Below are 20,598 nucleotides of genomic sequence, written 5' to 3'. Positions count from 1 at the left end.
TGAATTTTGAAAACTCGAATATTGAACTGTAGCGCCGTAGGTCTCTATGCAACCCATTGCACCTTAGCCTTACCCATTTAAATTTTACGAATTTTTTTTTATAGAGGGGGGCAATGTGGGAAATTTTGTTTGCCTTTAGGTCCACTCAACTGCAAGTCTACAACATATGATTGAGACGTGGAATGAGAACAACAACGTGTTGAGAAAATTAGGTTTGATCTGAATCAAATTTTTCGAATGAAAACCCTAAAATTAATATCTAATCTTTTAAGTGGATAGAATTATTATCACTTGATACTTTGCTAATGTTGATTGAAAGGTACCAAGTTACTAAGTTAGTTATCAAACTTTTAGACATATTATTTTATAATACAATTTTGTCAAAAAGCAGGGATTAAAACTAAAAAGTTCCTCAAACTGTCTCCTTTGTTCCCCTTCCTGTACCAGGTGAGTCGGTGACCAGGCCGCTCAATATCAAAATTACCTCACTTACAGGTGGGACCCATGTCACAAAAGATACCTTGTCAGTCCCCAACTTCTGATACATGACGCCGACAGTGACACATCGCTTTTTTTCTCATCTCGGAGTGTAGTCCCGAATTGCTAATGCAAGACCGAGGGAAGTTGAATACGCCTTCTCGATTGCACTTAATCTCACTGAATGTGGGGCCCGCGTCAAATGGTACGTCTACCTTTGTGTCTGGTCCAAATCCAGACAATGATTATATAAAGAAAATCACAATAAGAGATCGAAAGCACTAACTAAACGAACCGCGGTGGTTTTATTTCGTGCTCTCTCCTACCCGACCCGAGAGGCCGAGACGTTTGTTGCCTCTGATTTCTCTCTCTGCACTCACCAACCCCTCTCCTAACTCTTGCAAGAGAGAGCGAGAGAGGAGAAAGAGATGGAGAATAAGGAGAGAAGGAACTTGGGATCGAGACTGGGACTTTCTGCAATTTCTCCTCCTGCATTTTCTCCGGAGGATATTACTAAAGAGGTAGTTCGTTTGTATACGCAAAGAATGACAGTATATTAGATTGTGCGGTCCCAATTTTAGCTACTTTTCTCCGAATTTCTTGGAGAATTGTACTGTTGTGTCATTTAATTTAGGACATAAAGTGCATTTGTCTTTCTCGACTTTACAAATATCTAGATTATTGAGAAAATAATATATACTTTTCGTAGTAGATTATTTTTATTTAAGTGTATGTCTTTCATTTGGAGAATTATATGCTTAATTTGTCCGAATCTCAATGCCTTCACAAAAATTTCCATAATTTTATTGAGGAGCAAGTGATTCTGTTTTCTTTAGTCAAGTGTAAATCTCAATGTGGGCAAACTGGTAAACAGATTTATTGTGAATTAAGTTGCTTCATTCTCAATTCTAATCAGTGGTTTTATTTGATTTCTTAAATTTTAAACTCTTTCTCCAATGGCAATCCTGATTTTATATTCTAAAATTTGGAAAATTTAGAAGAGATGCCTTTTGATTTTGAGATTCTAATGATTAAGCACCTCAAGGACTCAAACAGTTGTGCTGGTCAAAAATACATGATCAGTACCTCGAAGTATGAAATCAGTTTGTAAATAGTAAATACAATATCTCAAAATAGATGGAATTAGACATATTATTTTATCAAGTACTCATCCCATTGACCAGGATTTCTATGTTTCAGTCTTTGAGTTTGGTTGCCAATGGCTCTCCGAGTGGAACGGAGAGTGGATTTGGAACAGAGAATGCACAGCTGGAAACGGTTGGTTCGTCAGCATCAACGCTTAGTTCGTCAGAGTCATTAAAAGCAGCTTATGCTTTACTTCCACAAACTCCAATCAGGTCAAATGATGCACATCTGGTCGAATTCTCTGAGGCCATGAGAAGTACGAGTTTACTTCACCATTTACTTGAATTACTTCTTACATGCCACTTTGTTTTGTTTTTTATTTACTTAGTTTTGAGATACATTTAAAGCAATAATGCAGACCTACAAGCACTTCCCTTACTGGTTATGGTGTTGTGCTCCAGAGAACTTATAATTTGAATTTGGAAGCTAGCATTTTGGCTTTACAGTTTAAAAACATTTGTAATTTAATGGGATTGCTGGATATTAAGCCAGTTAGGCGAATCACTTAGCGCCTTTAGTTGCAAGAGGATACCTTTTTTAAGGGGCATGGTGGAAATTTGCATTTATGTATCTAAATGCTAACATGCAATTCTAAACATATTACTATTCAAATTGTAAGCTGTTGCGAAGGCACTTAGGCGAGTTGCTGAAGGAAAGGCTACAGCTCAGATGGAGGCGGCTGAGTGGAAGCGTAAGTATGAATTGGAGAAGGCACGCAACCTTAAGCACAAAAATGAAGGTTAGGGTTTCTGTGCTGAAAGCGATGCCCGTCTAGTCCTTTTTCTTTAAACAAAAGAAAATTTGACAATTAGTCTAGTCCTTGACCATGGATCAGACTTGCACATATTGTATTACAACTGCTTACGGACTTTGTGATCCCTAATGTACAACAGTTTTTTTAATTTGTAAAAAAATCTCAAATTTTGGGCTTCTATACTGACAATGCTCTTGTCAGGGTTTTGACATGAACTGCACCAAAACTTAAGTTTTGTAAATTTAACCTTATGGGAAGCTTGTTTTAGAAATATCTAAAAGAGCAATTTTTTTTTTCTGTTTCTGATGAGTGATTATTATTCTATATATTAAAGCTAGGGTTTTGATTAATGCACCACTAAGTTGACTTACCAACATAAACTCTGATGGAAGCACGATGGTGATATATTTTTATAATTTGTACAGTGGAGGTAGAACCTGAAGATTGTTTTTGCTGCATGAATGGCACACTGGAGAATTCATTTGATAAACTGACAGTGCGTGATGCATCTCCTGACCAGAATGGATGCTGCGGTAACCATGGAATTTGCTCCCATCAGATCCTTGGTGATGAAGCCTCTGGCCCTATTGCCAACTCAGCTTTCAAGATGGTCACCAGAAAGGTGAGGTTTACCCTGATTCTTATTGTTTAATTATTAAAATTGAGGAAGGTTGCAATTTGACTCGTGTTGGTAAGCTGAAGCAAATCCAGGAGAAGTTGTTTGTTTCTTTTTCCCACTAGCCCCACTAGAGAGCACTGGAATATAGAAAGTACTGAATAAAACTCCCTTTATTAAGGAAATGTCAAAGACAGCATTAATTAGGTGTTTGCTTGATTTTCCATGAGAATGGGGGAACAATTATTATTATTTTTTTTTTCTGGCTTTACTTTTTTTGCTTTTGTTTCTTTGAAATGGAAGCTGTTGGAAAGTTGTCCCAACTTTTTGAAGGAAACAAGCTTTTGCAAGTGACCCATAGTGCTGTCCCCCCCTCCCCCCAAAAAAAAATTTCACAGGAAGAACTACACCCCATCCACAAAAGACAGAGAAAACATGAATCATTTAAAAAAATAATTCACTTGTTGATAACTTCTGATGGTTACAGGCATCATTTAGACTTTCGTGGGGATACAATGGGGAACAAAATGGTCGGCATAAGCATGATGTTGTATCTTTCGAGCAAGGAGACATTACAACTGCCAGTAGAAGCAATAAACAAGTATATGAACTTTCATCTATCAACCTTATTAATGTTCTTATTATGTTTGAATATCCTGCAAGTTATTATCTTCACCAAATAACATGTTTTAAAATTAAATGATGGCAGATTTTGCTAAAATGGGAAACCCAGCCTCAGACTGTGTTAATCATCACTAAACCAAACTCAAATGAAGTGCGACTTATCTTGCCTGATATTGCCAGGTGTGTTGAGTAATTTCAATGCATATTCAATCATTACTGTTATATAGCTAAATTAACCTTTTGAACTTTTTTACAAAGATAACATTTTCATTACTACCTTTTTGGATGTTGCACAGATGGTTGAAAGGGCATCAGAACATAAATGTACTTGTGGAGCCACGCTTGAGGAAAGAACTTTTGGCCGAGGACTCATACTTTGACTTTGTCCAAACGTGGCAAGATGGTGAGCCCTGTTAATTTCTTAAAGTATGGATATTTTATCAATTCGATAGTTATCTTGTAGAAAATTAAATTTGTTCCCAATCACCTGTGTAACAAAAAAAGGCACTTTGATTTGAACTTTAATTAGACAAACCTAGCTTGGTATCTGTTCCAATAATATAACATGCACTGACAAAGCTGGGATCACAGATGATGATTTAAAGCTACTGCACACAAAGGTTGATCTTGTCTTGACTCTTGGTGGTGACGGAACAGTTCTTTGGGTATGTACAACATAAAACTATATTCTATCCTTAATTTCTATCGAATTATATATTGGAGCTAAATATCTGAAACTAGAAAATGTTGCATTAGGATGGAGAATTTATGAGCTTTTGTTTTAATTTCTCTTTTCTGTGTTTTTTCTTAACTGAGTTTTTATTGCATCGATCAATTCTTAAACTGTACATAGTTCAACTTCTTATTCTTATGTTATCCTTTTTGTGGAATTAGTTTCGCCCCATTTTTATCCTGTTTTGTAACACAACATTCCCATTTTAATTTGCAGGCTGCCTCACTGTTTAAAGGACCAGTCCCCCCAGTTGTTGCATTTGCACTAGGTTCTTTGGGCTTCATGACTCCTTTCCGTATCCTTTATTTGGTTTTATAACTAGAATTTCCTTAACTGAAAGAGTTAATTCCAGGCTTATTGAATGTATAACACCTAAATTGGTCTACAAATCAAATTTGCAACTTGAACTAAAACATATTGATCAACTAACCGAAGTATTTAGTTTAATTGAGTAGCTCATGGATATTCTGGGATGGTCTTACTGCAATCAATCAAACTACATTAATCCTAGCTTAATATCCAGGGATGTGCATAATCATGTATCTTTTGTTAAAACTCGAAATCCATCTATTACGGGTATAATTCAGAATATTAAGGTTATATTTCTGTGGAGTTCTGTATTTACTGCAGTGGACATGTTTAGAACAAATGCTGTCAATACTTCTTTTTTGAATGCTAACGGGCAAGGAGCCCATTAACAGTTATAATATTAAAAAGAGAGAAAGTATTTACAATTTAAAAAGTCTCCGATTAGCTAGGTATCATCTAGCTAACTATTAACAGTTAAAAATGCTGTTAATACTTAACGGAATGTTTAGATAGTGAGCAATACCATGAGAGCCTGGGAAACATACTTAAAGGCCCCTTCAGCATAACACTACGAAGCAGGCTCCAGTGCCAGGTCATACGTGATGCAGACAAGGACGAACTGCAGAAGGAGGAGCCGATCCTGGTTCTGAACGAGGTCACGATCGATCGTGGGATCTCGTCTTACCTCACTTTCCTTGAGTGCTACTGTGACAGCTCCTTTGTTACATGTGTGCAAGGGGATGGGTTGATTATATCCACTACATCTGGCAGTACAGCTTACTCCTTAGCTGCAGGAGGATCTATGGTCCATCCTCAGGTAATCATTAATATCCATTTTGCCCCTCCTGTTTTTGAAATACATAACAAAAGAATTACTGTAATTTTGGTACGTGTTTTTATTTTAAACAGCAAATATTTACTGCATTCTAAAAAAATAATTACTTATTTTAGAATGCACCTTTCTTACTTTGTTCAGTGGATAGCTGACCGAATGAATTATTCAAGTTTTCTTAAAAGTGTCAAACATCAACCTCCGTGATAAATAATGCTCTTGCTATTGTCAGACTGTGTTACTGGTACGATCAGGTCCTGTGGTTGCCAATTTGGGGAAATTACATTATAATTGTTGAAATATAATTCTGGAAGTACAGAATTAGAAGAAAACTAATTGAGAGTCCTTGGGCTGCCTGACTAAAGAACGCTTATTAATTCTTGATAAAATCACACATGCAGGTTCCAGCAATACTCTTCACACCAATCTGCCCACACTCTCTCTCATTCCGTCCCTTGATTCTCCCAGAGTACGTGACATTGCGTGTGCAAGTGCCTTTCAACAGCCGTGGCCAGGCCTGGGCCTCATTCGACGGCAAGGACCGCAAGCAGCTGGCCCCCGGTGATGCATTGATCTGTAGTATGGCACCGTGGCCGGTCCCCACAGCCTGCCTTGTGGACTCCACCACCGATTTCTTGCGCAGCATTCATGAGGGCCTCCATTGGAATCTCCGCAAGAGCCAGGCCGCTGACGGCCCCTTTGCTTGAGTTCTATTTCCTCTAACATATGGTGTGTGGAATGGAGATTGGGGATATTCTTTAGTCTAGTGCTGGTACACCATGAGTTTTTTTTTTTAGTGGGAGGCCTAGTCTATGTTTTTTTTTTTTTTTTTTTGGTTCCTCCAATTGTGGTATTGTAATGGCTGTAAGCACCCCCATATATGCCCCCTAGTGTAGAGTAGCCACTGTTTGAATGGCTTATTTTACCTTAATTGTTACCTGTCTAATTTCTCCAGCGGGAACAAGAGAAATGTTTGTGAGTTTCAAGTAGTTTAAGATGAGATGAGAGTTGTCCTTGATAATAATTGTAGCAAAATAGGGAAAGATCCCGCTTGTAGTTAATTATATGTGTAAATTTAAGGAAAAAGGTTAAAGAAATGTATTGAACTTTTATTTATTCTGGTTGTTACCAATTTTGTTATATACAAGTCACTTTTTTTTATCAGACAATTTTCCGTTGAAGCTGCTCCAGTTTCCAATTAAATAATCTTCTCTTTGATTAATTCTTCTAATAATATTCTCGCGACAGTAACATCATGTCAGTGATGTTGTTGTAGAAGAAGATTTTACTTGAAAATGAAAGTCAACCTGACTTCATAATGTCAAAATGGTGGATGGTAAACATTTACAATATTCATTTCATGCACTTTAATAAAAGAAAAAAACTTATTCTTTGTTTACGTAGGATGTCACTTATTTTCAGTTGAAGCTCAGGTTAGAATCACTCAATTATACTTGTAATAAAGATGCAATCCAAAGCACAGAATCTGAACTTACAATAAGCGTGACCCATGAAAACTAATTACAAAAGCAAGAGCAACCATGTATTCATCCACAATTTTCACTAGGATCAAAGCAAGAAACTGCCATTTTATTATGACAAGCACTATCAGTGACAACCCAAAACAGAAATGTTCAATTAAAGATAATCGACAGATTGGAAAAGCAAAGGCCCTATATTGTTCATCCAGAAAGAATCATCAAAAACTACCCCAATTTAAGTTTGAAAAGGTTAAAAAAAGGTTCCCTAAAGTATATAGCATGGAACAAAATGAGAAATCATAGTATCACACACCAATGCATTTCAATTGGGTGCTGTACTTGCTCAACTCACACACCTACTACTGGATGCCAACCCATCTGGCATAATCAACCCACCTGTTTTTGAAAAGGAACTGTTAAATAAATACAAACTGTTACAAAATAAATTTTCGGAATAATTTAAATTGAATACTTACAATAAGGATCCTAGGAAGGTATTTCCTGTACGGACTGCAAAGCACATAGCACTCAGCAATGCCTTGTTGTTATGCAACAGTGGCTCCAACATTCTTTGTTCAATCACTCCTGCTAGTATCTGGTACCTGTTAAAATAAAATGCACACGTTAGTGAGACCAGACTGTGAGGTTGTTACCTAATTTTCATTGTTAAAAATAACACATAAAGAGAAGCAATGAAATTAGAAAATTTGGCCAGGTGATATTGACTGACACGATTAGAAAATATTGTTCAATTGGGAAGATTGTTATATTGGTTTATTACTTACTATGGATGTTGAAATAAAAACCTGAACCACCAACTATATACTCCCATTAAAAAGAAGACATAAAACGGAGCAATGCGGATTCAAGTCCAGACACCAATTTGCCACATAATTTCCTACTATTAGCAAGCCAAATCTGAACCAACCCAATTCAATTGTGTAACCCGATACTCTGGGCAACCATCATGTTCATGATTCAAATCAGGACAACCTGATACTTTATTTATAATCAAATATGGATGAGACATGAAGCTACATTTGTATAAATTGTGATGGCACCGCAATAAAAGCAGGTGAATATGTACCTGAGATTGCTAGAGACCGCCATGTAAACACCATAGCCAACGCTAGTTGATATAATAGGTATATCCTCCCCTTCATGAGCATTTTCCTTGTCAACAGCCTTTCTTGCCTTTATCAAGGCATTTGTTACTCCGGTCCCAATCTAACATACAAAATACAAAATTATAATAATAAGCTCAAATCTTAGAAAATAATCAACTATTCGGCTCAAATCTTAAATAGCGGAAAATTCAAAAGGTTGTAGTGCGCAGCATAGCATCAATAAAACATCTGCTTCTGTTATAATGATAAAATAAGAGAGCCAGATATAAGAACAAAAAAATGTTTTAATTAGTATGTCAACTGAAGGAAGTAAAACAAGACAAAAACGTGGGACAAGATTTAAAATTTCACTACTATCATGGGTGCCAGAAATCAAAGTTGCTCTATACAAACTAACCTAAATCAATTCAGAGTTGAGAAAATAACAATAAAACAAAACGGGGGACATACCAATGAAGAAGCAGTCCCTACAACAAAAAGCTTGGACCCATTTCTCTGTAAAACAGAAATATTGATTATAAATAAGAATATAAATTTGTTTCTTTGCATAAAGATTCAATAGAAGGCATAACATCGATAAGCTAAATAATAGAACACTTTACCACAATAGCACCTATTCTTTGCACAAGTGAATATGACCTTCCAGCCAAAGCAACCTAAAACCAAACCATTACAAAGTTCAGAAAGTTAAAAAAAAAAATTATACAAAAATTAGAGTAAGGCTTGGGTGCTATGGATAGCATAAGGACTTCCGTACTACGGCCTCAAAAATCTCTCATATAAACTTCAAACTTCGATTTAAGTAGCTCAATAAATTAGTTATATAATAAGCTTATAAGTTACTAATTTTTACTATTTTTGGAATTTTTTTACTATTTTTTATGATTTATGAAAGATGGCCTAAAAATAAAAGAAAATTGTCAATATTTCAGGCTATTTTTTACCATCTTTCATAAATCATAAAAAATAGTAAAAAAAATTCAAAAATAGTAAAAATTAGTATTCTACAAGTTTATTATATAATCAATTTATTGAGCTACTTAAATTGAAGTTTGAAGTTTATACGATAAGTTTTTGAGACAGTAGCACGGATGACCTTATGCTATCCATAGCACCCAAGCCTTACTCCAAAAATTAATATACTTTGAAGATGACCAAAGTTCTATAACCAAATTAGCGGTTCCATACGAACCGATTTTTATCTGGTTTGTACACAGGATGGAAATGAGTAGGATCAATTGATGACTTTATTTTAAAAATAAAAAAACTGACACGACCTGAGCATTAAGCCCTGTTTGGGAGGAGAATAAGTTGGGGATAACTAGTGGATAAAGTCATCCCCTATCAGAGGTGACATTACTTTATTCCCTACTTACCCCCGTCCAAACAGAGCCCTAGTGGGTCAAGAGGATTTTAATCTTGAACAAAATGCAATCCGCCAATACAGCGTAGTAGTATACAATCCATGCATAATTGAGTTTTTGACTTGTATTTGTTAAGGAAAGACAATCAGGTTCCCCAGGCCCAATTAGAATTTGGGCCTTTCGTGTTGATAAACAGATAAGAAAATATTGTTCCAGGCAGGTCACGTCTGGTCATAGAGAGAGTATAGGTAAAGATACAAGGTCATACCTGGAAAGCATTGTCAGGGCAGCCATGGAAAAATTTAGCAATGGGCCCTGCACCCACTGCAATAGAGGATCTCAAGGATACAGTTGGAGCAGGAAGCCAGACAAGCATGAAATCTGCAACTATGGCCATCACCTGAAAAAGTGCACCATTCTTAAAATAATCAAAGAAAACTATATAAATTTAAATTTAATGACTTTAAGAAGAAGGTGACCAAGAATTTGTATTATGGAAGCATTTCATGCAAGTTTTTCATACAGGTAATTGAGTGCACAAATAAACAGACATACAACCAATCAAAATAGATCAAACATCCTTATCTGATTATTTAGTGGAGACGATTCGTGTTTTGAATTTTCTCTTAATTTTCAGATACCCGCACTGCAAATCTGATTCTATGACAAGTTTAATTAACAAACAAGAGGTTGGAATTTTACCACATCGGCGATTACGAAATCCAGCTCTTTGACAAAGTTTTCTTTTCTCTTCTGATACTCAGCAGCAGTCTAAAAATTAGAAAGAGTACATTAGAACTAGGAAATAGCAGCGCACCCTATCAGCACTGGAACAACTGTATTATTGGACTGATGAATTACAAAGAAAGAATTATGAAACAGTGTGGCGAGTGGTGAGTGATGACAAACAATGATATTATTTTCAATGTTAAAACAGTTATTAGCGTTAAACTAAGCAATAGACTGAATAATATGTTATTGGATAACTAAAATTAATGAGCACAAGACAAAACCATGATACGTGAATAGAAAAGGCTTTTAGTATTTCCTTCTAAAGTTGTAATTAGATTGCAAATAACCCGTCATAAACCCTCTTCAAAAAAAACATAAACCAGACAAACACTGAACTGGCCCGCAATGAACTCTAACCCCCACATGATCAAATCCAAACCTGACAAATTGTAAATAAAACTCAGATCATGTAACCTGAAAATTATGGGAAAAAAACTTTTCAATTCTGGATTCTCGGACTGATCCAATACCTGTTCTCAACTAGAGCTTTTCTGTAAGAATGTTTTTATTTGCAAATGCCAATGGGCTGCTCCATATATAATTTCCACTATGCAACTTGAAAAAAAAAAAAGAACAACAAATTATAATAAAACGAGATTAAAGAGGGAGAAAAATACATGCATTACCTTAGTGAAGATACCAACACCACATTCCATCAAAACCTTCGCCAAGAAGAGATCATCCGCAAGCAACCTCTCCTTAAACCCTCCGAAATTCATCAACCACCTAAACAGAGGCGATTTTTCCAGATTAACAAACCTCGTGATAATCTCTCCAGTAACCTTTCCATCCCTGACCGCCTCCGCCAGATCCAACGGCAAGCTGTCCAACGAACGGCCGAGATTTGCAAGCACGAACAACGCTTGGTCGCGGTTTTTTTCCCATCCCGACTCGTCGTCCTCGTCGTCTCCCCCGCCTCCACCTCCTCCACCTTGATTTCCACTACCATTGGATTTACCTCCGTTATTCCCACTTCCATTTGAGAGAGAAGGGAGGGGAGGGAGGCGGAGACGGAGAGAGCTGAGAGAAGGGAAACGGGAGGGAAGAGGAGATCGGACTGGGATAGAAAAGGCGGAGGGAGGAGATGGTCGGTGGGGATTGGAGATGAAGTGGCCGAGCGAGGAGGAGGAGAGAGAAGAGGAGAGCGGAGAAGAGGCGGCGGCCATGGCTGGGTTCGGACTTCGGAGTGTAGTTTGGGTTGACAAGCGCGCGCACCGTTCGAAGAGCGGATCTGTGTTTTTGTTTGTCTTATTTTGTCTTGGTTTTATTTTTTATTTATATTTTATTTTCAATTTTTTTTCAAGTTTGACGAGAGTTGTTGAAATGGCAAGTGCCAAGTGGGGAACTCTTGAGTAAAACAGGTTTAAATCTAATTTCGTGAACGGATGTTTGGTTGGCGTTCCTAATTTGGAACCGCGCCTATTTGTTTGATAATTAAATTTCGAAATTTATTCTCTTTAATTTTATTGCCGTTTTATTACGCTTTTCATCAATGATTAAAAGATTTTCATTTTTGAGTCATGCTTAAAACATTAAAGAAAGAAATGGATAGAAAACAACAAACAAAATAAAATATAACAATGTTATTATCTACAAAGAGGAGGGTTTAAATGCTTTCATTTTTTGTACCTCCATCATGCCTCCATTTTTTAAAACTTTAATAACTCAAAATTTAAAACTTAAAAGTCAAAATAAAATCGTTAGATGTGATCTATGTTATTTTATCTATGTGCTCATAAAAAAATATCACATTTCAATTTTGTATATATGTGAATCAATAAGTTCAAAAATCAACGTCTAAAAATCATCCATATTAATGCATTTTTTACAAGCTCTTGATGACAATCAAAATAAAATTGAAATGTCATAATTTTTTACACGTGCATAAATAAAATGATGTAGATCATATCCAACGGTTTTATTTTGACTTTTAAGTTTTAAAATTTGAGTTATTAAAGTTTTAAAAAATAGAGGCATGGTGGAGGCACAAAAAATGAAGGCATTTGAACCCTCCTCATCTACAAATATGTTTTCATCATTTTTAAATAATAGTGTTCAAGCTCAAAAGATATTATTATAGTTGTTATTAAGGTTGATAAACAGCTTATAGTTTGTGGTTTGGTTGAGATAAACTCAGAAAAATTTTATAATTTGCTTGCTCGATTCTAACTCAGCTCATTATTAGCAAATTTAAGCTTGATTCAGCTCATAATTAAAAAAATAAAACTATTTCAAAATTTTCAATTCTCTGTGTCTATTTTGGAAAGATGAAAATCGTTACAAGAAGATATTTTTTTATGGTTTGTGGTTTATGAGAGATTCATAGCATCAAATTAAAAAAAAAATCTTTATTTAGTGTGTGGTTTGATGTACGAACGAATTGTTAGTAAGCTGACTTGGTTTTGCTCATGATTGATTTGACTAAAATTAAGCTTAATGCGACTCGACATGTTCTGACATGAGCTGATTTAAAAATTTATCTCTTTATTTAGTGTGTGGTTTGACGTACGAACGAATTGTTAGTAAGCTGACTTGGTTTTGCTCATGATTGATTTGACTAAAATTAAGCTTAATGCGTCTCGACATGTTCTGACATGAGCTGATTTAAAAATTTATCTCTTTATTTAGTGTGTGGTTTGACGTACGAACGAATTGTTAGTAAGCTGACTTGGTTTTGCTCATGATTGATTTGACTAAAATTAAGCTTAATGCGACTCGACATGTTCTGACATGAGCTGATTTAAAAATTTATCTAAGTCCATTCAACTCGACTCGTTTACAAAATTAGTGCAGTATTCTCAAGTGATGACAAAAATTTAAGACTAGTACTAAGGTGTTCTTAAGCTCACCAAGTTCTTTAATAAGCTTAATTTCAAAATTTATCGGATTGATTTTAATTGACGAATTCAAATTATAAAAATCGATCTATTTCATGATGCATTTACATGTTAAATCTATAAACTTCAAACTAATTTAGTAGAAAATCAAGTGATAAAAGAACAATTAAAAATGTACGTATTAAAATTTAACTTGTAAACTTTATTATTTTGACCACTTAAATTTATACTAAATTAATTCATAAATTTATAAATTTAATAGGTAAACAGATTATTTTTAAAATAAATCAATTTCAACGGTGTAAATTTTTCATTTGAAATAATTTGGTCAGATTTTGAAATTAACCTCAATGAAGGCTTCGTAATCTTGACAACAACCTATTCTACTTGAAATTCAATTACAGACCAGGTTTTGCCGATAGCATAGCTCAGCGTGGTTGTGAACTGATGGGTTGAAATTTGAACCTCGGTTTCCCCAATGCGATGCAATTTCGCCTTTATAGTACCCACGTTCTTGGAAATAAATCTGCTGTTATTCCGAATGAATAACAGGAACCTGTTATCCAAATCCCAACCGTTTCATTGTTACGATTCGCGCAGGGAAAAATTTGAACGGTTGAGATCTGGATAACAGGTTCCTGTTATTCCTTTGGAATAACAGCCGATTTTCTCTATGCTGCATTTTACCTAGTTCTGTACTTAAATAATAAAAAAACTTAATTCAGTACTGATACGGTGCTCCCATTATTGTCCCTGATGTGGCTCTAAAGCGTATATGCACGCGTGGCAATATGAGGGGCAACATTCGGTTCACCTAGTATTGTTCATTTTATTTTTGGGTAAATTTCGCTTTAGGTCACTAAATTTTGTTATTTGTCACAAATTAGTCACTCAAGTTTGATTTGTCTCTTTTGAGTCACTCAACTTTGTTATTTGTCCCAATCAAGTCTCTCTCTTTTTCTATCCAAAATTTTAACGGAATATGCTAATTCCGTTAGTATTTTGGATGGAATATGCTCATTCCGTTAATATTTTGGATGGAATGAGTATATTCCGTTAATTTTTTGGACGGAATAGGAATATTCCGTTAAAATTTTGAATGGAAAAGTACAGAGGAACTTGATTGGGACAAATAACAAAATTAAGTGACTCAAAATGAACAAATTTAAATTAAGTGACAATTTGTGACAAATAACAAAGTTTAGTGACCTTATGCAAAATTTACCCTTTTATTTTTATTTGCCTTTTGTTTTCAAGGAAAAGAAGCAAGGAGCCGAGGACTCGGGTGCAAAATTTGACCCGTCGTTCTATGATCTGGACCGTTGATCGTGTTGAGATCTGCGCAGGTAAGAAATTCGCTGCAGATCGACGCTCCAGCACCACCTAACCAGTCAGCACTGGAGATTCTGAGAATCTGAGCTCGGGGTTTGGTGGTATGGGGAATCTATTTTTTTTTTTCCTTTATTCTTGGGAAAAAGTTGGTAGAGAAAAGCGAATGGAGATTGGAATATTTTGATTGTGCTTTCTCTCTCCAGTTCAAGAACCCAGGATCCAATTTAGTTCCAATTAATGTAATGGTTATAAAACATTTTCTGTTGAAAAATATCTAATATTCACAAGAACAATTTCATCCGAGTTTCGACCATGCGAATTCTAACACAATTAATATTATCTTTTGTAACTGTACCAAAAGAATTTTCCTCAATTTGTACATAAGCAGTCATGGCAACCTTTTTTTTTAAAAAAAATTTATGAAGGCGAGATAGTTGCTAAAAATATTTTTTTACAGTTCTGGACCTCTCTAATTTTTGTTCATGACATATTCTATAGAAGCCAAGTCTTCAGTCCAAGTTGGCATTCTACTAAATTACATAGAAATTCATGGCTTTGTGACTTGACCGTCTTCTCATGACCTAGGATGATACTTACAATTTGAAAATTATTTTGTTTTATTAATATAGCCACACTGATCTAAACCGTGTTGTCACTTGCCCGAAAGCGACACGCACTAATTGTTATATTTGTTAGGTTTTTAGTATTTTACTAGTGTATTATGCACGGGGTTGGTAACTTGGTATCACCATCTCGCATGAGTATAAAGAGGATATACGTATATACAGCATACATGGCCGTGTATTTAAAAAAAAAAATCACGTCGTGCAAAAATACTTTTTTGAGAAAGAGTACACGAAAATATTAGTTTGATCTTAAACGTATCAAAAGATAGAAGCAGCTTTTCAGTTTTATATGCAAATCATATTTTAATTAGATTATAACGCAGAGTGAAGATGAAATCTTAGAAAATTAATTCTCGCTTTTAAACTGCCCCTATGATAATTGCAATTATGAAAAAGAAACGGACCCAATTATAATTTCCCCGGTAAGCAGTGTCACGATAATAAGCTCCATCAATTAGTAGTGAGTAGTAACAGCCCAAAATAAAACCGGAGGCCTTCTATATAAAGTTTATATTGGGCTCAATCAGTAACAAAGTTGGTACAAGGAACTGAACAAAAATAGTAAGTTTATGTTGGGCTCAATCAGTAACAAAATAGACACATGAACCGAACAAAAATAGCAAATCGAGGACATAAACAAGTACCGTCTTCATCAAATATTAACTTTTCTTTTTATCTTTTCTTAGGGAAATAAAAGCAAGTTTCAAAAATTGCTATATCCTTCTTAATTCACAAAAGGGAAAAGGTTGATTTAAAAAATTAGTAAGAGAAAGACCATTTCAAAATGGCTGTTTCTCCTGATGAAAAATCTCTTATATCTGAAGTGATACCAACCTCAGAAACGGACTTTGACAATTTTCATTAATTTTCAACAAATTAAAATTTGATTTATGACAACTGTAAATATAATATAAAACGAGTGAGGCCACAGTACTATGCACGGTGTAGATTGATCCATACTATGTATTAATATTTTCATTTTTAATGTTCAAATAGTCAATATGAACTGTTCAACATAATCTCCATATGAAAATGGACTTGAAGACTAAATTTTATATTTTAGAATTTTTTTACTACCTTTTCAGATAGATAAAAAAAACACTACTTTTGAGTAGATTATAATATTTAGATCAAGTAATTTCTACCTCAGTTAAAAGAATAGTATTTTTTTCTTAAAAAAAATATAATTTGATTAGAAGTACATTTTCATACAAAAATCATGTTAAACGTTTCAGATTGATATTTGAACTTTGCAAATGGATGTATTGAACTATTAATTCATAATACAAACCAGTATGCATTGCAGGTAGTATTGGAGCCTCACTCGTATAAAAGAACTATACCCAAGTAATATATGCTCATGTCACCTAACAATGTGGATAAGCAAGAGTTCTCACCTAATACTCTAATAGAGACCCTAAATCACGTTTACCTCACCAATCAAGTCACCTATCTTGGATCTCGGAAGAAAAAAATATCGATTATTTATTTTTGCACCGTAGACCTCTGAACAAAAGGCTTTATGATTATAGACACATAAATCCATTAGCATTTAAGCAAAAAAAAAAAAAAGAACTGATAAATGAATAAATACAGAAAAACTGCATACCCCTAAATTCAGCAAATTAAAAGCCCCGATATTTCTGGTCCACAGTCAAAATATGGACCAAGGCAAAAAAGCTCGTTGAAAAACTTGCCTTCTCTTTTAATTTTTGCAAGAGTTTATACAGCTGGAACGGGCTTATATTCAAGCATTTGCTTTGAGTTTAGCCTAATTGAAGGCCCCATTGTTGAGCAGATATATGCACTCCTCCAATATACTCCTTTTGCACCTTTTGGCTTGTTTGTTTCCACAGATCGCTGAAATACCATTAAGAGATTAAATTTCAATTCTGATATAAAAGAGGTGAATCATTGCACATTATTTCATCTCTGTGAATCTGGCCTTATTGCTATCTATTTGTTTTATTGCAATAATTTCTTTTTGCCATAAGGTGGTACTACTTGATAATTATTTCCAGATCGGCCTCAAGTTATCCTACTTGCATGCAAGTCTTAAAACCCATTAGTGTGAAATGCATACCACTATTTCCATGAAATTCTCAATGAGGTCTTCCTCAGGAAAATTGACTTTCCCAAAAAGTACATGAACAATTCCCGTCTTGTCCACACGATATTCAACCTTGCCTTTCTTGAACTCATTAATTGCCTGGAAGAATTTTTTTGAAAAAAAGTAATAGTAAGTGTTACAAGTCAGTTTTAATACTCTGAGCTCGTTGGGTTGGGGTATTGATATTTTCTTGCTGGTGGTTTGGGGCAGAACGGGTTTCAGGATGGGGTATTATATTAGCTATGTAATATAAATTGGCTCTTCATCTCCACTGGTCCTCATATTACACGGATTTAGGCATGCACTTTAAGGCCACTTTTGTTCAGAAATATAAAGAAAAGAAATGCTCCTCTTTTATTAGTATTTTGAACCTACTGAAGCAAGAGAAGCAAAACAGAAATGACAATATAGCAAACAAAAGATTGTATAGGGTAATTAGTACCACTGTATTAGCAGCATCACATTACTATTTATAGATAATGATAGGATATTACTCATGCTACCTTTCTTAAGAGCTTCTAAGAATTTTAACATACTTGGATCTCTGCTAATTTACTTCAATTTTTTTTTTTTGTCTTTTGAGCTGCTTTATTTTCTGTATTGTTCTGTTGTCAATTTGGGGCTTTGCTAATTCCTCTTAGTTTCCTGCAGCATTTATTTCCGCTTTCTTGTTTCAGTCAAAAATTGTATACCTGAGTAATGTCAGTACTGACAGTGCCTGCTTTTGGGTTAGGCATGAGACCACGGGGACCTAAAATTCGACCCAAAGTAGCCACCTGAGAGAGAGAATTGAAACATGAAGCATATTAAAGGCCAAACTAATGGTAACAAGATGCGTATAAAAAACAAAAGGAGGCAATAATAGTTAAACTGTAAAATATGAAGTTACTATTCCCAAATCCCCACCTTTGGCATCATTTCAGGAGAAGCAATTAATTTATCGAAATCCATGAATCCTTCTTTTATCTTTTCGATTAGCTCATCTGCACCAAATATATCAGCCCCTGCTTTTTCTGCCTCATCTAGCTTCTCACCTTCCAAATTTTAAGTAGAAGATATTTTAGGTTTAAATGTAAACACAAAATTATGAAAATGTAACATAAGAAAGGAGTATGATACATCCAGAAATGTAGAATGCTCGGAAAGGGACAAACTATTGGAGTCAACAGTTAGCAACCATGATAAAAGTACAAAATAGGAGTTACAATAGGAAACTAAGATTTTCTATTCGAGGGTTTAATTGCCTTTAACATGATAAAAAGAGGCAAAGCTCAAATGCAATATTAAAACCATTGGACGTGATCTATATAATTTTCTTAATGTGCATGAAAATGATTGCGGTATCTTGGTCTTGTTCTGAGAGAAATCAAGAGCACATTAGAAAAATGAACGTACAAAATTGTCCATGACAGTACTTATCAGAACTCATGATGACCATAAAAATGAAACCAATATATTGCAACATCTGAAAGAGAAAGTGATATAGATCACATCTAACGGTTTTTAATCTGTAACGCAAGGTTTAGGTTTTCGTTTGTTAATTTTCTAATAAGCAGAAGCAAACTCTTGAACCCTTTCTATGGGTTGCATCTACAACTTGACAAAACTGACTTCTTTGTGTTCTCTCACCTCCTTGCACAAGATGTATTTAAACAATTTCACTCTTTACACAAAGGTAACAAATTAAACGAGTTTAAGAATATCTATGCAAAAATCAATTTAGGAACTGATGCAAGTGAAATATATAAAAGAGAGAAAGAAGACCATTACCTGTAGCAAGGACAGCCACTTTAACTTTTTGACCAGTACCCTTCGGCAAATTGACCTGTAAATCCATAACAGGAGATAAACAACAGTCAGTATAAGTTTATACCATGCTGGTAGTCAATTTTAGTGAGTTTAGATCCCTATCTCTTGTGTATTATAAAAACCATTGCTCAAATTTACCAGCATAATGTTTTAGCGGTTCATCAGCTAAAAAAAATATAAAAATGAGCAAAAATAAAGTAAAAATTAAGGAACATACTGATGCACGAAGCTGTTGGTCAGCGTACTTTGGATCTAGATTGAGCCTGAAATGTGCCTCAGCTGACTCCACAAATTTTGTGCTTGCCATCTGCTTCATAAGCATAATGGCTGAGGGCACATCATGATCTTTCCTCCAGTCTCTTAACTTCTGCACCTCCAAAAAGCGCTTTGAACGGGTCTTCAAAAAAACAAGAAAAAGAAAAAGAAAAAAAATACTACATCAAGTTATGCAGGAATAAGAATTTTGTGGCATTGTACCAGGTCAAATTAACTGTACAGAGCCTTGACTGTTTAGCACCAGCTGCTTCCTAAGCCTCAATGATATTCAGTCATAGGCCATAATAAGAGCCTCTAGTATTACAATTGATCAGTTCTCTTTTTGCAGGTTATATTTGCAAGGTGTTCGGAAAAATGTTTGTAAGAGCAACCACTAGGGACTCAGTACCAAGCTTGTAAGGAGCTATAATATTTACTCGCGAGGTGTTTGACGAAATGCTCCTGAGAGTAACCATTATAGGTTCTGTACCTAGCTATACAGGCATCACACCAGTACCTTTCCAGAGGGTCTTAAACATTATAGAGGTCATCTATGAGCTCTCCATTGGAAAAATTATGAACAAACAGGTGGCTACCTGTTTAAAAATAGAACAAAATTAAAAGATATAAGAAGATAAAAATTACTCTATCTCTCTTATAGGGAAGAGCAGCCTTTCCTTTCTTAGGCTTGGTAGGAGGCGTATAAGCGAGCCCCTTTGTTACAGACCCATCATTCTTCTCTTCCTTTTCCTCTTCCTCTGTGTCATCCAACTCGGCCGCAGTCGCCCCAGCCACGGCCCGATGAGTCAGCTGTTTGATCGAGACCAGAAAGCGCGAGTTGGGGCAGCTGAGAGTCAGAGAAGGGAAGGGAGAGTGATGTGAAGAGAGAGCGAGGAACAGAGAAGGCGGAACAGCGCCGTGCTTGGCGGGGGAGAGTGCGGCGGGTGGAGAGAGAGTGTGAGATGGAGTGGCGACGATGGATGACGCCATTGCCGAGAGGCGATGCTCTATATATCCTACTCCGTGCAAGGTTTTCTTGGGGTGAAGAGAAAGAAGATAAGAAGAAAGAGCAAGCGTTTTAAGCTTGTGACTGTGACTGTGGCCTCGCGCTATCTTCTTCCACTTAGAGCCTTCGCCTTTTAAGGCATGACCCGAATCCGATAACTTAACGGTGCGGGTTTACGGGGTATTGATTAGTGGCAGTCCCTATCCGTGCAATTTTTGGAAATTATTTTTCATCATTTTATAAAAGAATTCTACAGTTTGTTTTCTGTGATAAATGGACGGCTAAAGGTGATCCAGATGTGCTTGAATGATTTGTTCCTCATTTGTACCGTGAAGAATTCACTTTTTCGGCAAGCAATTGATCTTATC

General features: G+C 35.5%; 3 protein-coding genes and 1 long non-coding RNA gene across 5 annotated transcripts; 2 read left to right on the top strand and 2 right to left on the bottom strand.

Moving 5' to 3' along the window:
• Positions 1–768: 768 nt before the first annotated feature.
• NADK1 (NAD kinase 1) lies at positions 769–6,638 on the top strand. Of its 2 annotated transcripts, XM_078322754.1 has the most exons (12): positions 769–998; positions 1,678–1,879; positions 2,243–2,362; positions 2,803–2,999; positions 3,481–3,594; positions 3,703–3,797; positions 3,914–4,020; positions 4,209–4,282; positions 4,567–4,645; positions 5,169–5,476; positions 5,893–6,198; positions 6,254–6,325. In XM_078322754.1, the coding sequence occupies exons 1-11, from the start codon at positions 906–908 to the stop codon at positions 6,196–6,198; spliced, it is 1,695 nt and encodes a 564-aa protein (XP_078178880.1). In that variant the 5' UTR covers positions 769–905; the 3' UTR covers positions 6,254–6,325. The 2 variants fall into 2 exon arrangements, with proteins under 2 accessions (XP_078178880.1, XP_078178879.1); XM_078322753.1 differs by having other exon boundaries at positions 5,893–6,638.
• Positions 6,639–7,064: 426 nt separating this feature from the next.
• Positions 7,065–11,534, bottom strand: LOC144573065 (protein RETICULATA-RELATED 4, chloroplastic-like). Its single transcript, XM_078322755.1, has 8 exons — positions 10,882–11,534; positions 10,166–10,234; positions 9,732–9,863; positions 8,702–8,755; positions 8,550–8,594; positions 8,060–8,199; positions 7,449–7,574; positions 7,065–7,368 (listed from the first exon to the last, which is right to left on the bottom strand). The coding sequence occupies exons 1-8, from the start codon at positions 11,419–11,421 to the stop codon at positions 7,332–7,334; spliced, it is 1,143 nt and encodes a 380-aa protein (XP_078178881.1). The 5' UTR covers positions 11,422–11,534; the 3' UTR covers positions 7,065–7,331.
• Positions 11,535–16,314: 4,780 nt separating this feature from the next.
• LOC144572998 (uncharacterized) lies at positions 16,315–16,625 on the top strand. Its single transcript, XR_013517856.1, has 2 exons — positions 16,315–16,425; positions 16,465–16,625. It is a non-coding gene; the product is annotated as an uncharacterized LOC144572998 (long non-coding RNA).
• On the bottom strand, positions 16,507–20,341 carry EMB3126 (Ribosomal protein L1p/L10e family). Its single transcript, XM_078322648.1, has 7 exons — positions 19,870–20,341; positions 19,187–19,366; positions 18,931–18,985; positions 18,067–18,194; positions 17,853–17,936; positions 17,134–17,259; positions 16,507–16,910 (listed from the first exon to the last, which is right to left on the bottom strand). Exons 1-7 carry the CDS (start codon positions 20,212–20,214, stop codon positions 16,773–16,775), a joined length of 1,056 nt encoding a protein of 351 aa, XP_078178774.1. The 5' UTR covers positions 20,215–20,341; the 3' UTR covers positions 16,507–16,772.
• Between the last annotated feature and the right edge of the window lie 257 nt (positions 20,342–20,598).

The sequence above is a fragment of the Carex rostrata genome, chromosome 21, assembly GCF_964058835.1.
Source record: "Carex rostrata chromosome 21, lpCarRost1.2, whole genome shotgun sequence".
Taxonomy (NCBI): domain Eukaryota; kingdom Viridiplantae; phylum Streptophyta; class Magnoliopsida; order Poales; family Cyperaceae; genus Carex; species Carex rostrata.
The sequence above is the reverse complement of the archived record's forward strand: the minus strand, read 5'-3'. Positions and strand labels throughout refer to the sequence as shown.

Excerpts from the sequence above, each read along its gene's own strand:
- EMB3126 (XM_078322648.1), bottom strand. The coding sequence starts at position 20,214 with ATGGCGTCATCCATCGTCGCCACTCCATCTCACACTCTCTCTCCACCC. Across the intron at positions 19,367-19,869 it reads TTCCCTATAAGAGAGATAGA|ACCCGTTCAAAGCGCTTTTT; the intron begins GTAATTTTTATC and ends GTTTTTTTGAAG. Across the intron at positions 17,937-18,066 it reads CTCCTGAAATGATGCCAAAG|GTGGCTACTTTGGGTCGAAT; the intron begins GTGGGGATTTGG and ends TCTCTCTCTCAG.
- LOC144573065 (XM_078322755.1), bottom strand. The coding sequence starts at position 11,421 with ATGGCCGCCGCCTCTTCTCCGCTCTCCTCTTCTCTCTCCTCCTCCTCG. Across the intron at positions 7,575-8,059 it reads GCGGTCTCTAGCAATCTCAG|GTACCAGATACTAGCAGGAG; the intron begins GTACATATTCAC and ends TTATTTTAACAG. Across the intron at positions 7,369-7,448 it reads ACCTTCCTAGGATCCTTATT|GTGGGTTGATTATGCCAGAT; the intron begins GTAAGTATTCAA and ends TTTCAAAAACAG.
- NADK1 (XM_078322753.1), top strand. The coding sequence starts at position 906 with ATGGAGAATAAGGAGAGAAGGAACTTGGGATCGAGACTGGGACTTTCT. Across the intron at positions 999-1,677 it reads CGGAGGATATTACTAAAGAG|TCTTTGAGTTTGGTTGCCAA; the intron begins GTAGTTCGTTTG and ends TCTATGTTTCAG. Across the intron at positions 3,595-3,702 it reads CCAGTAGAAGCAATAAACAA|ATTTTGCTAAAATGGGAAAC; the intron begins GTATATGAACTT and ends AAATGATGGCAG.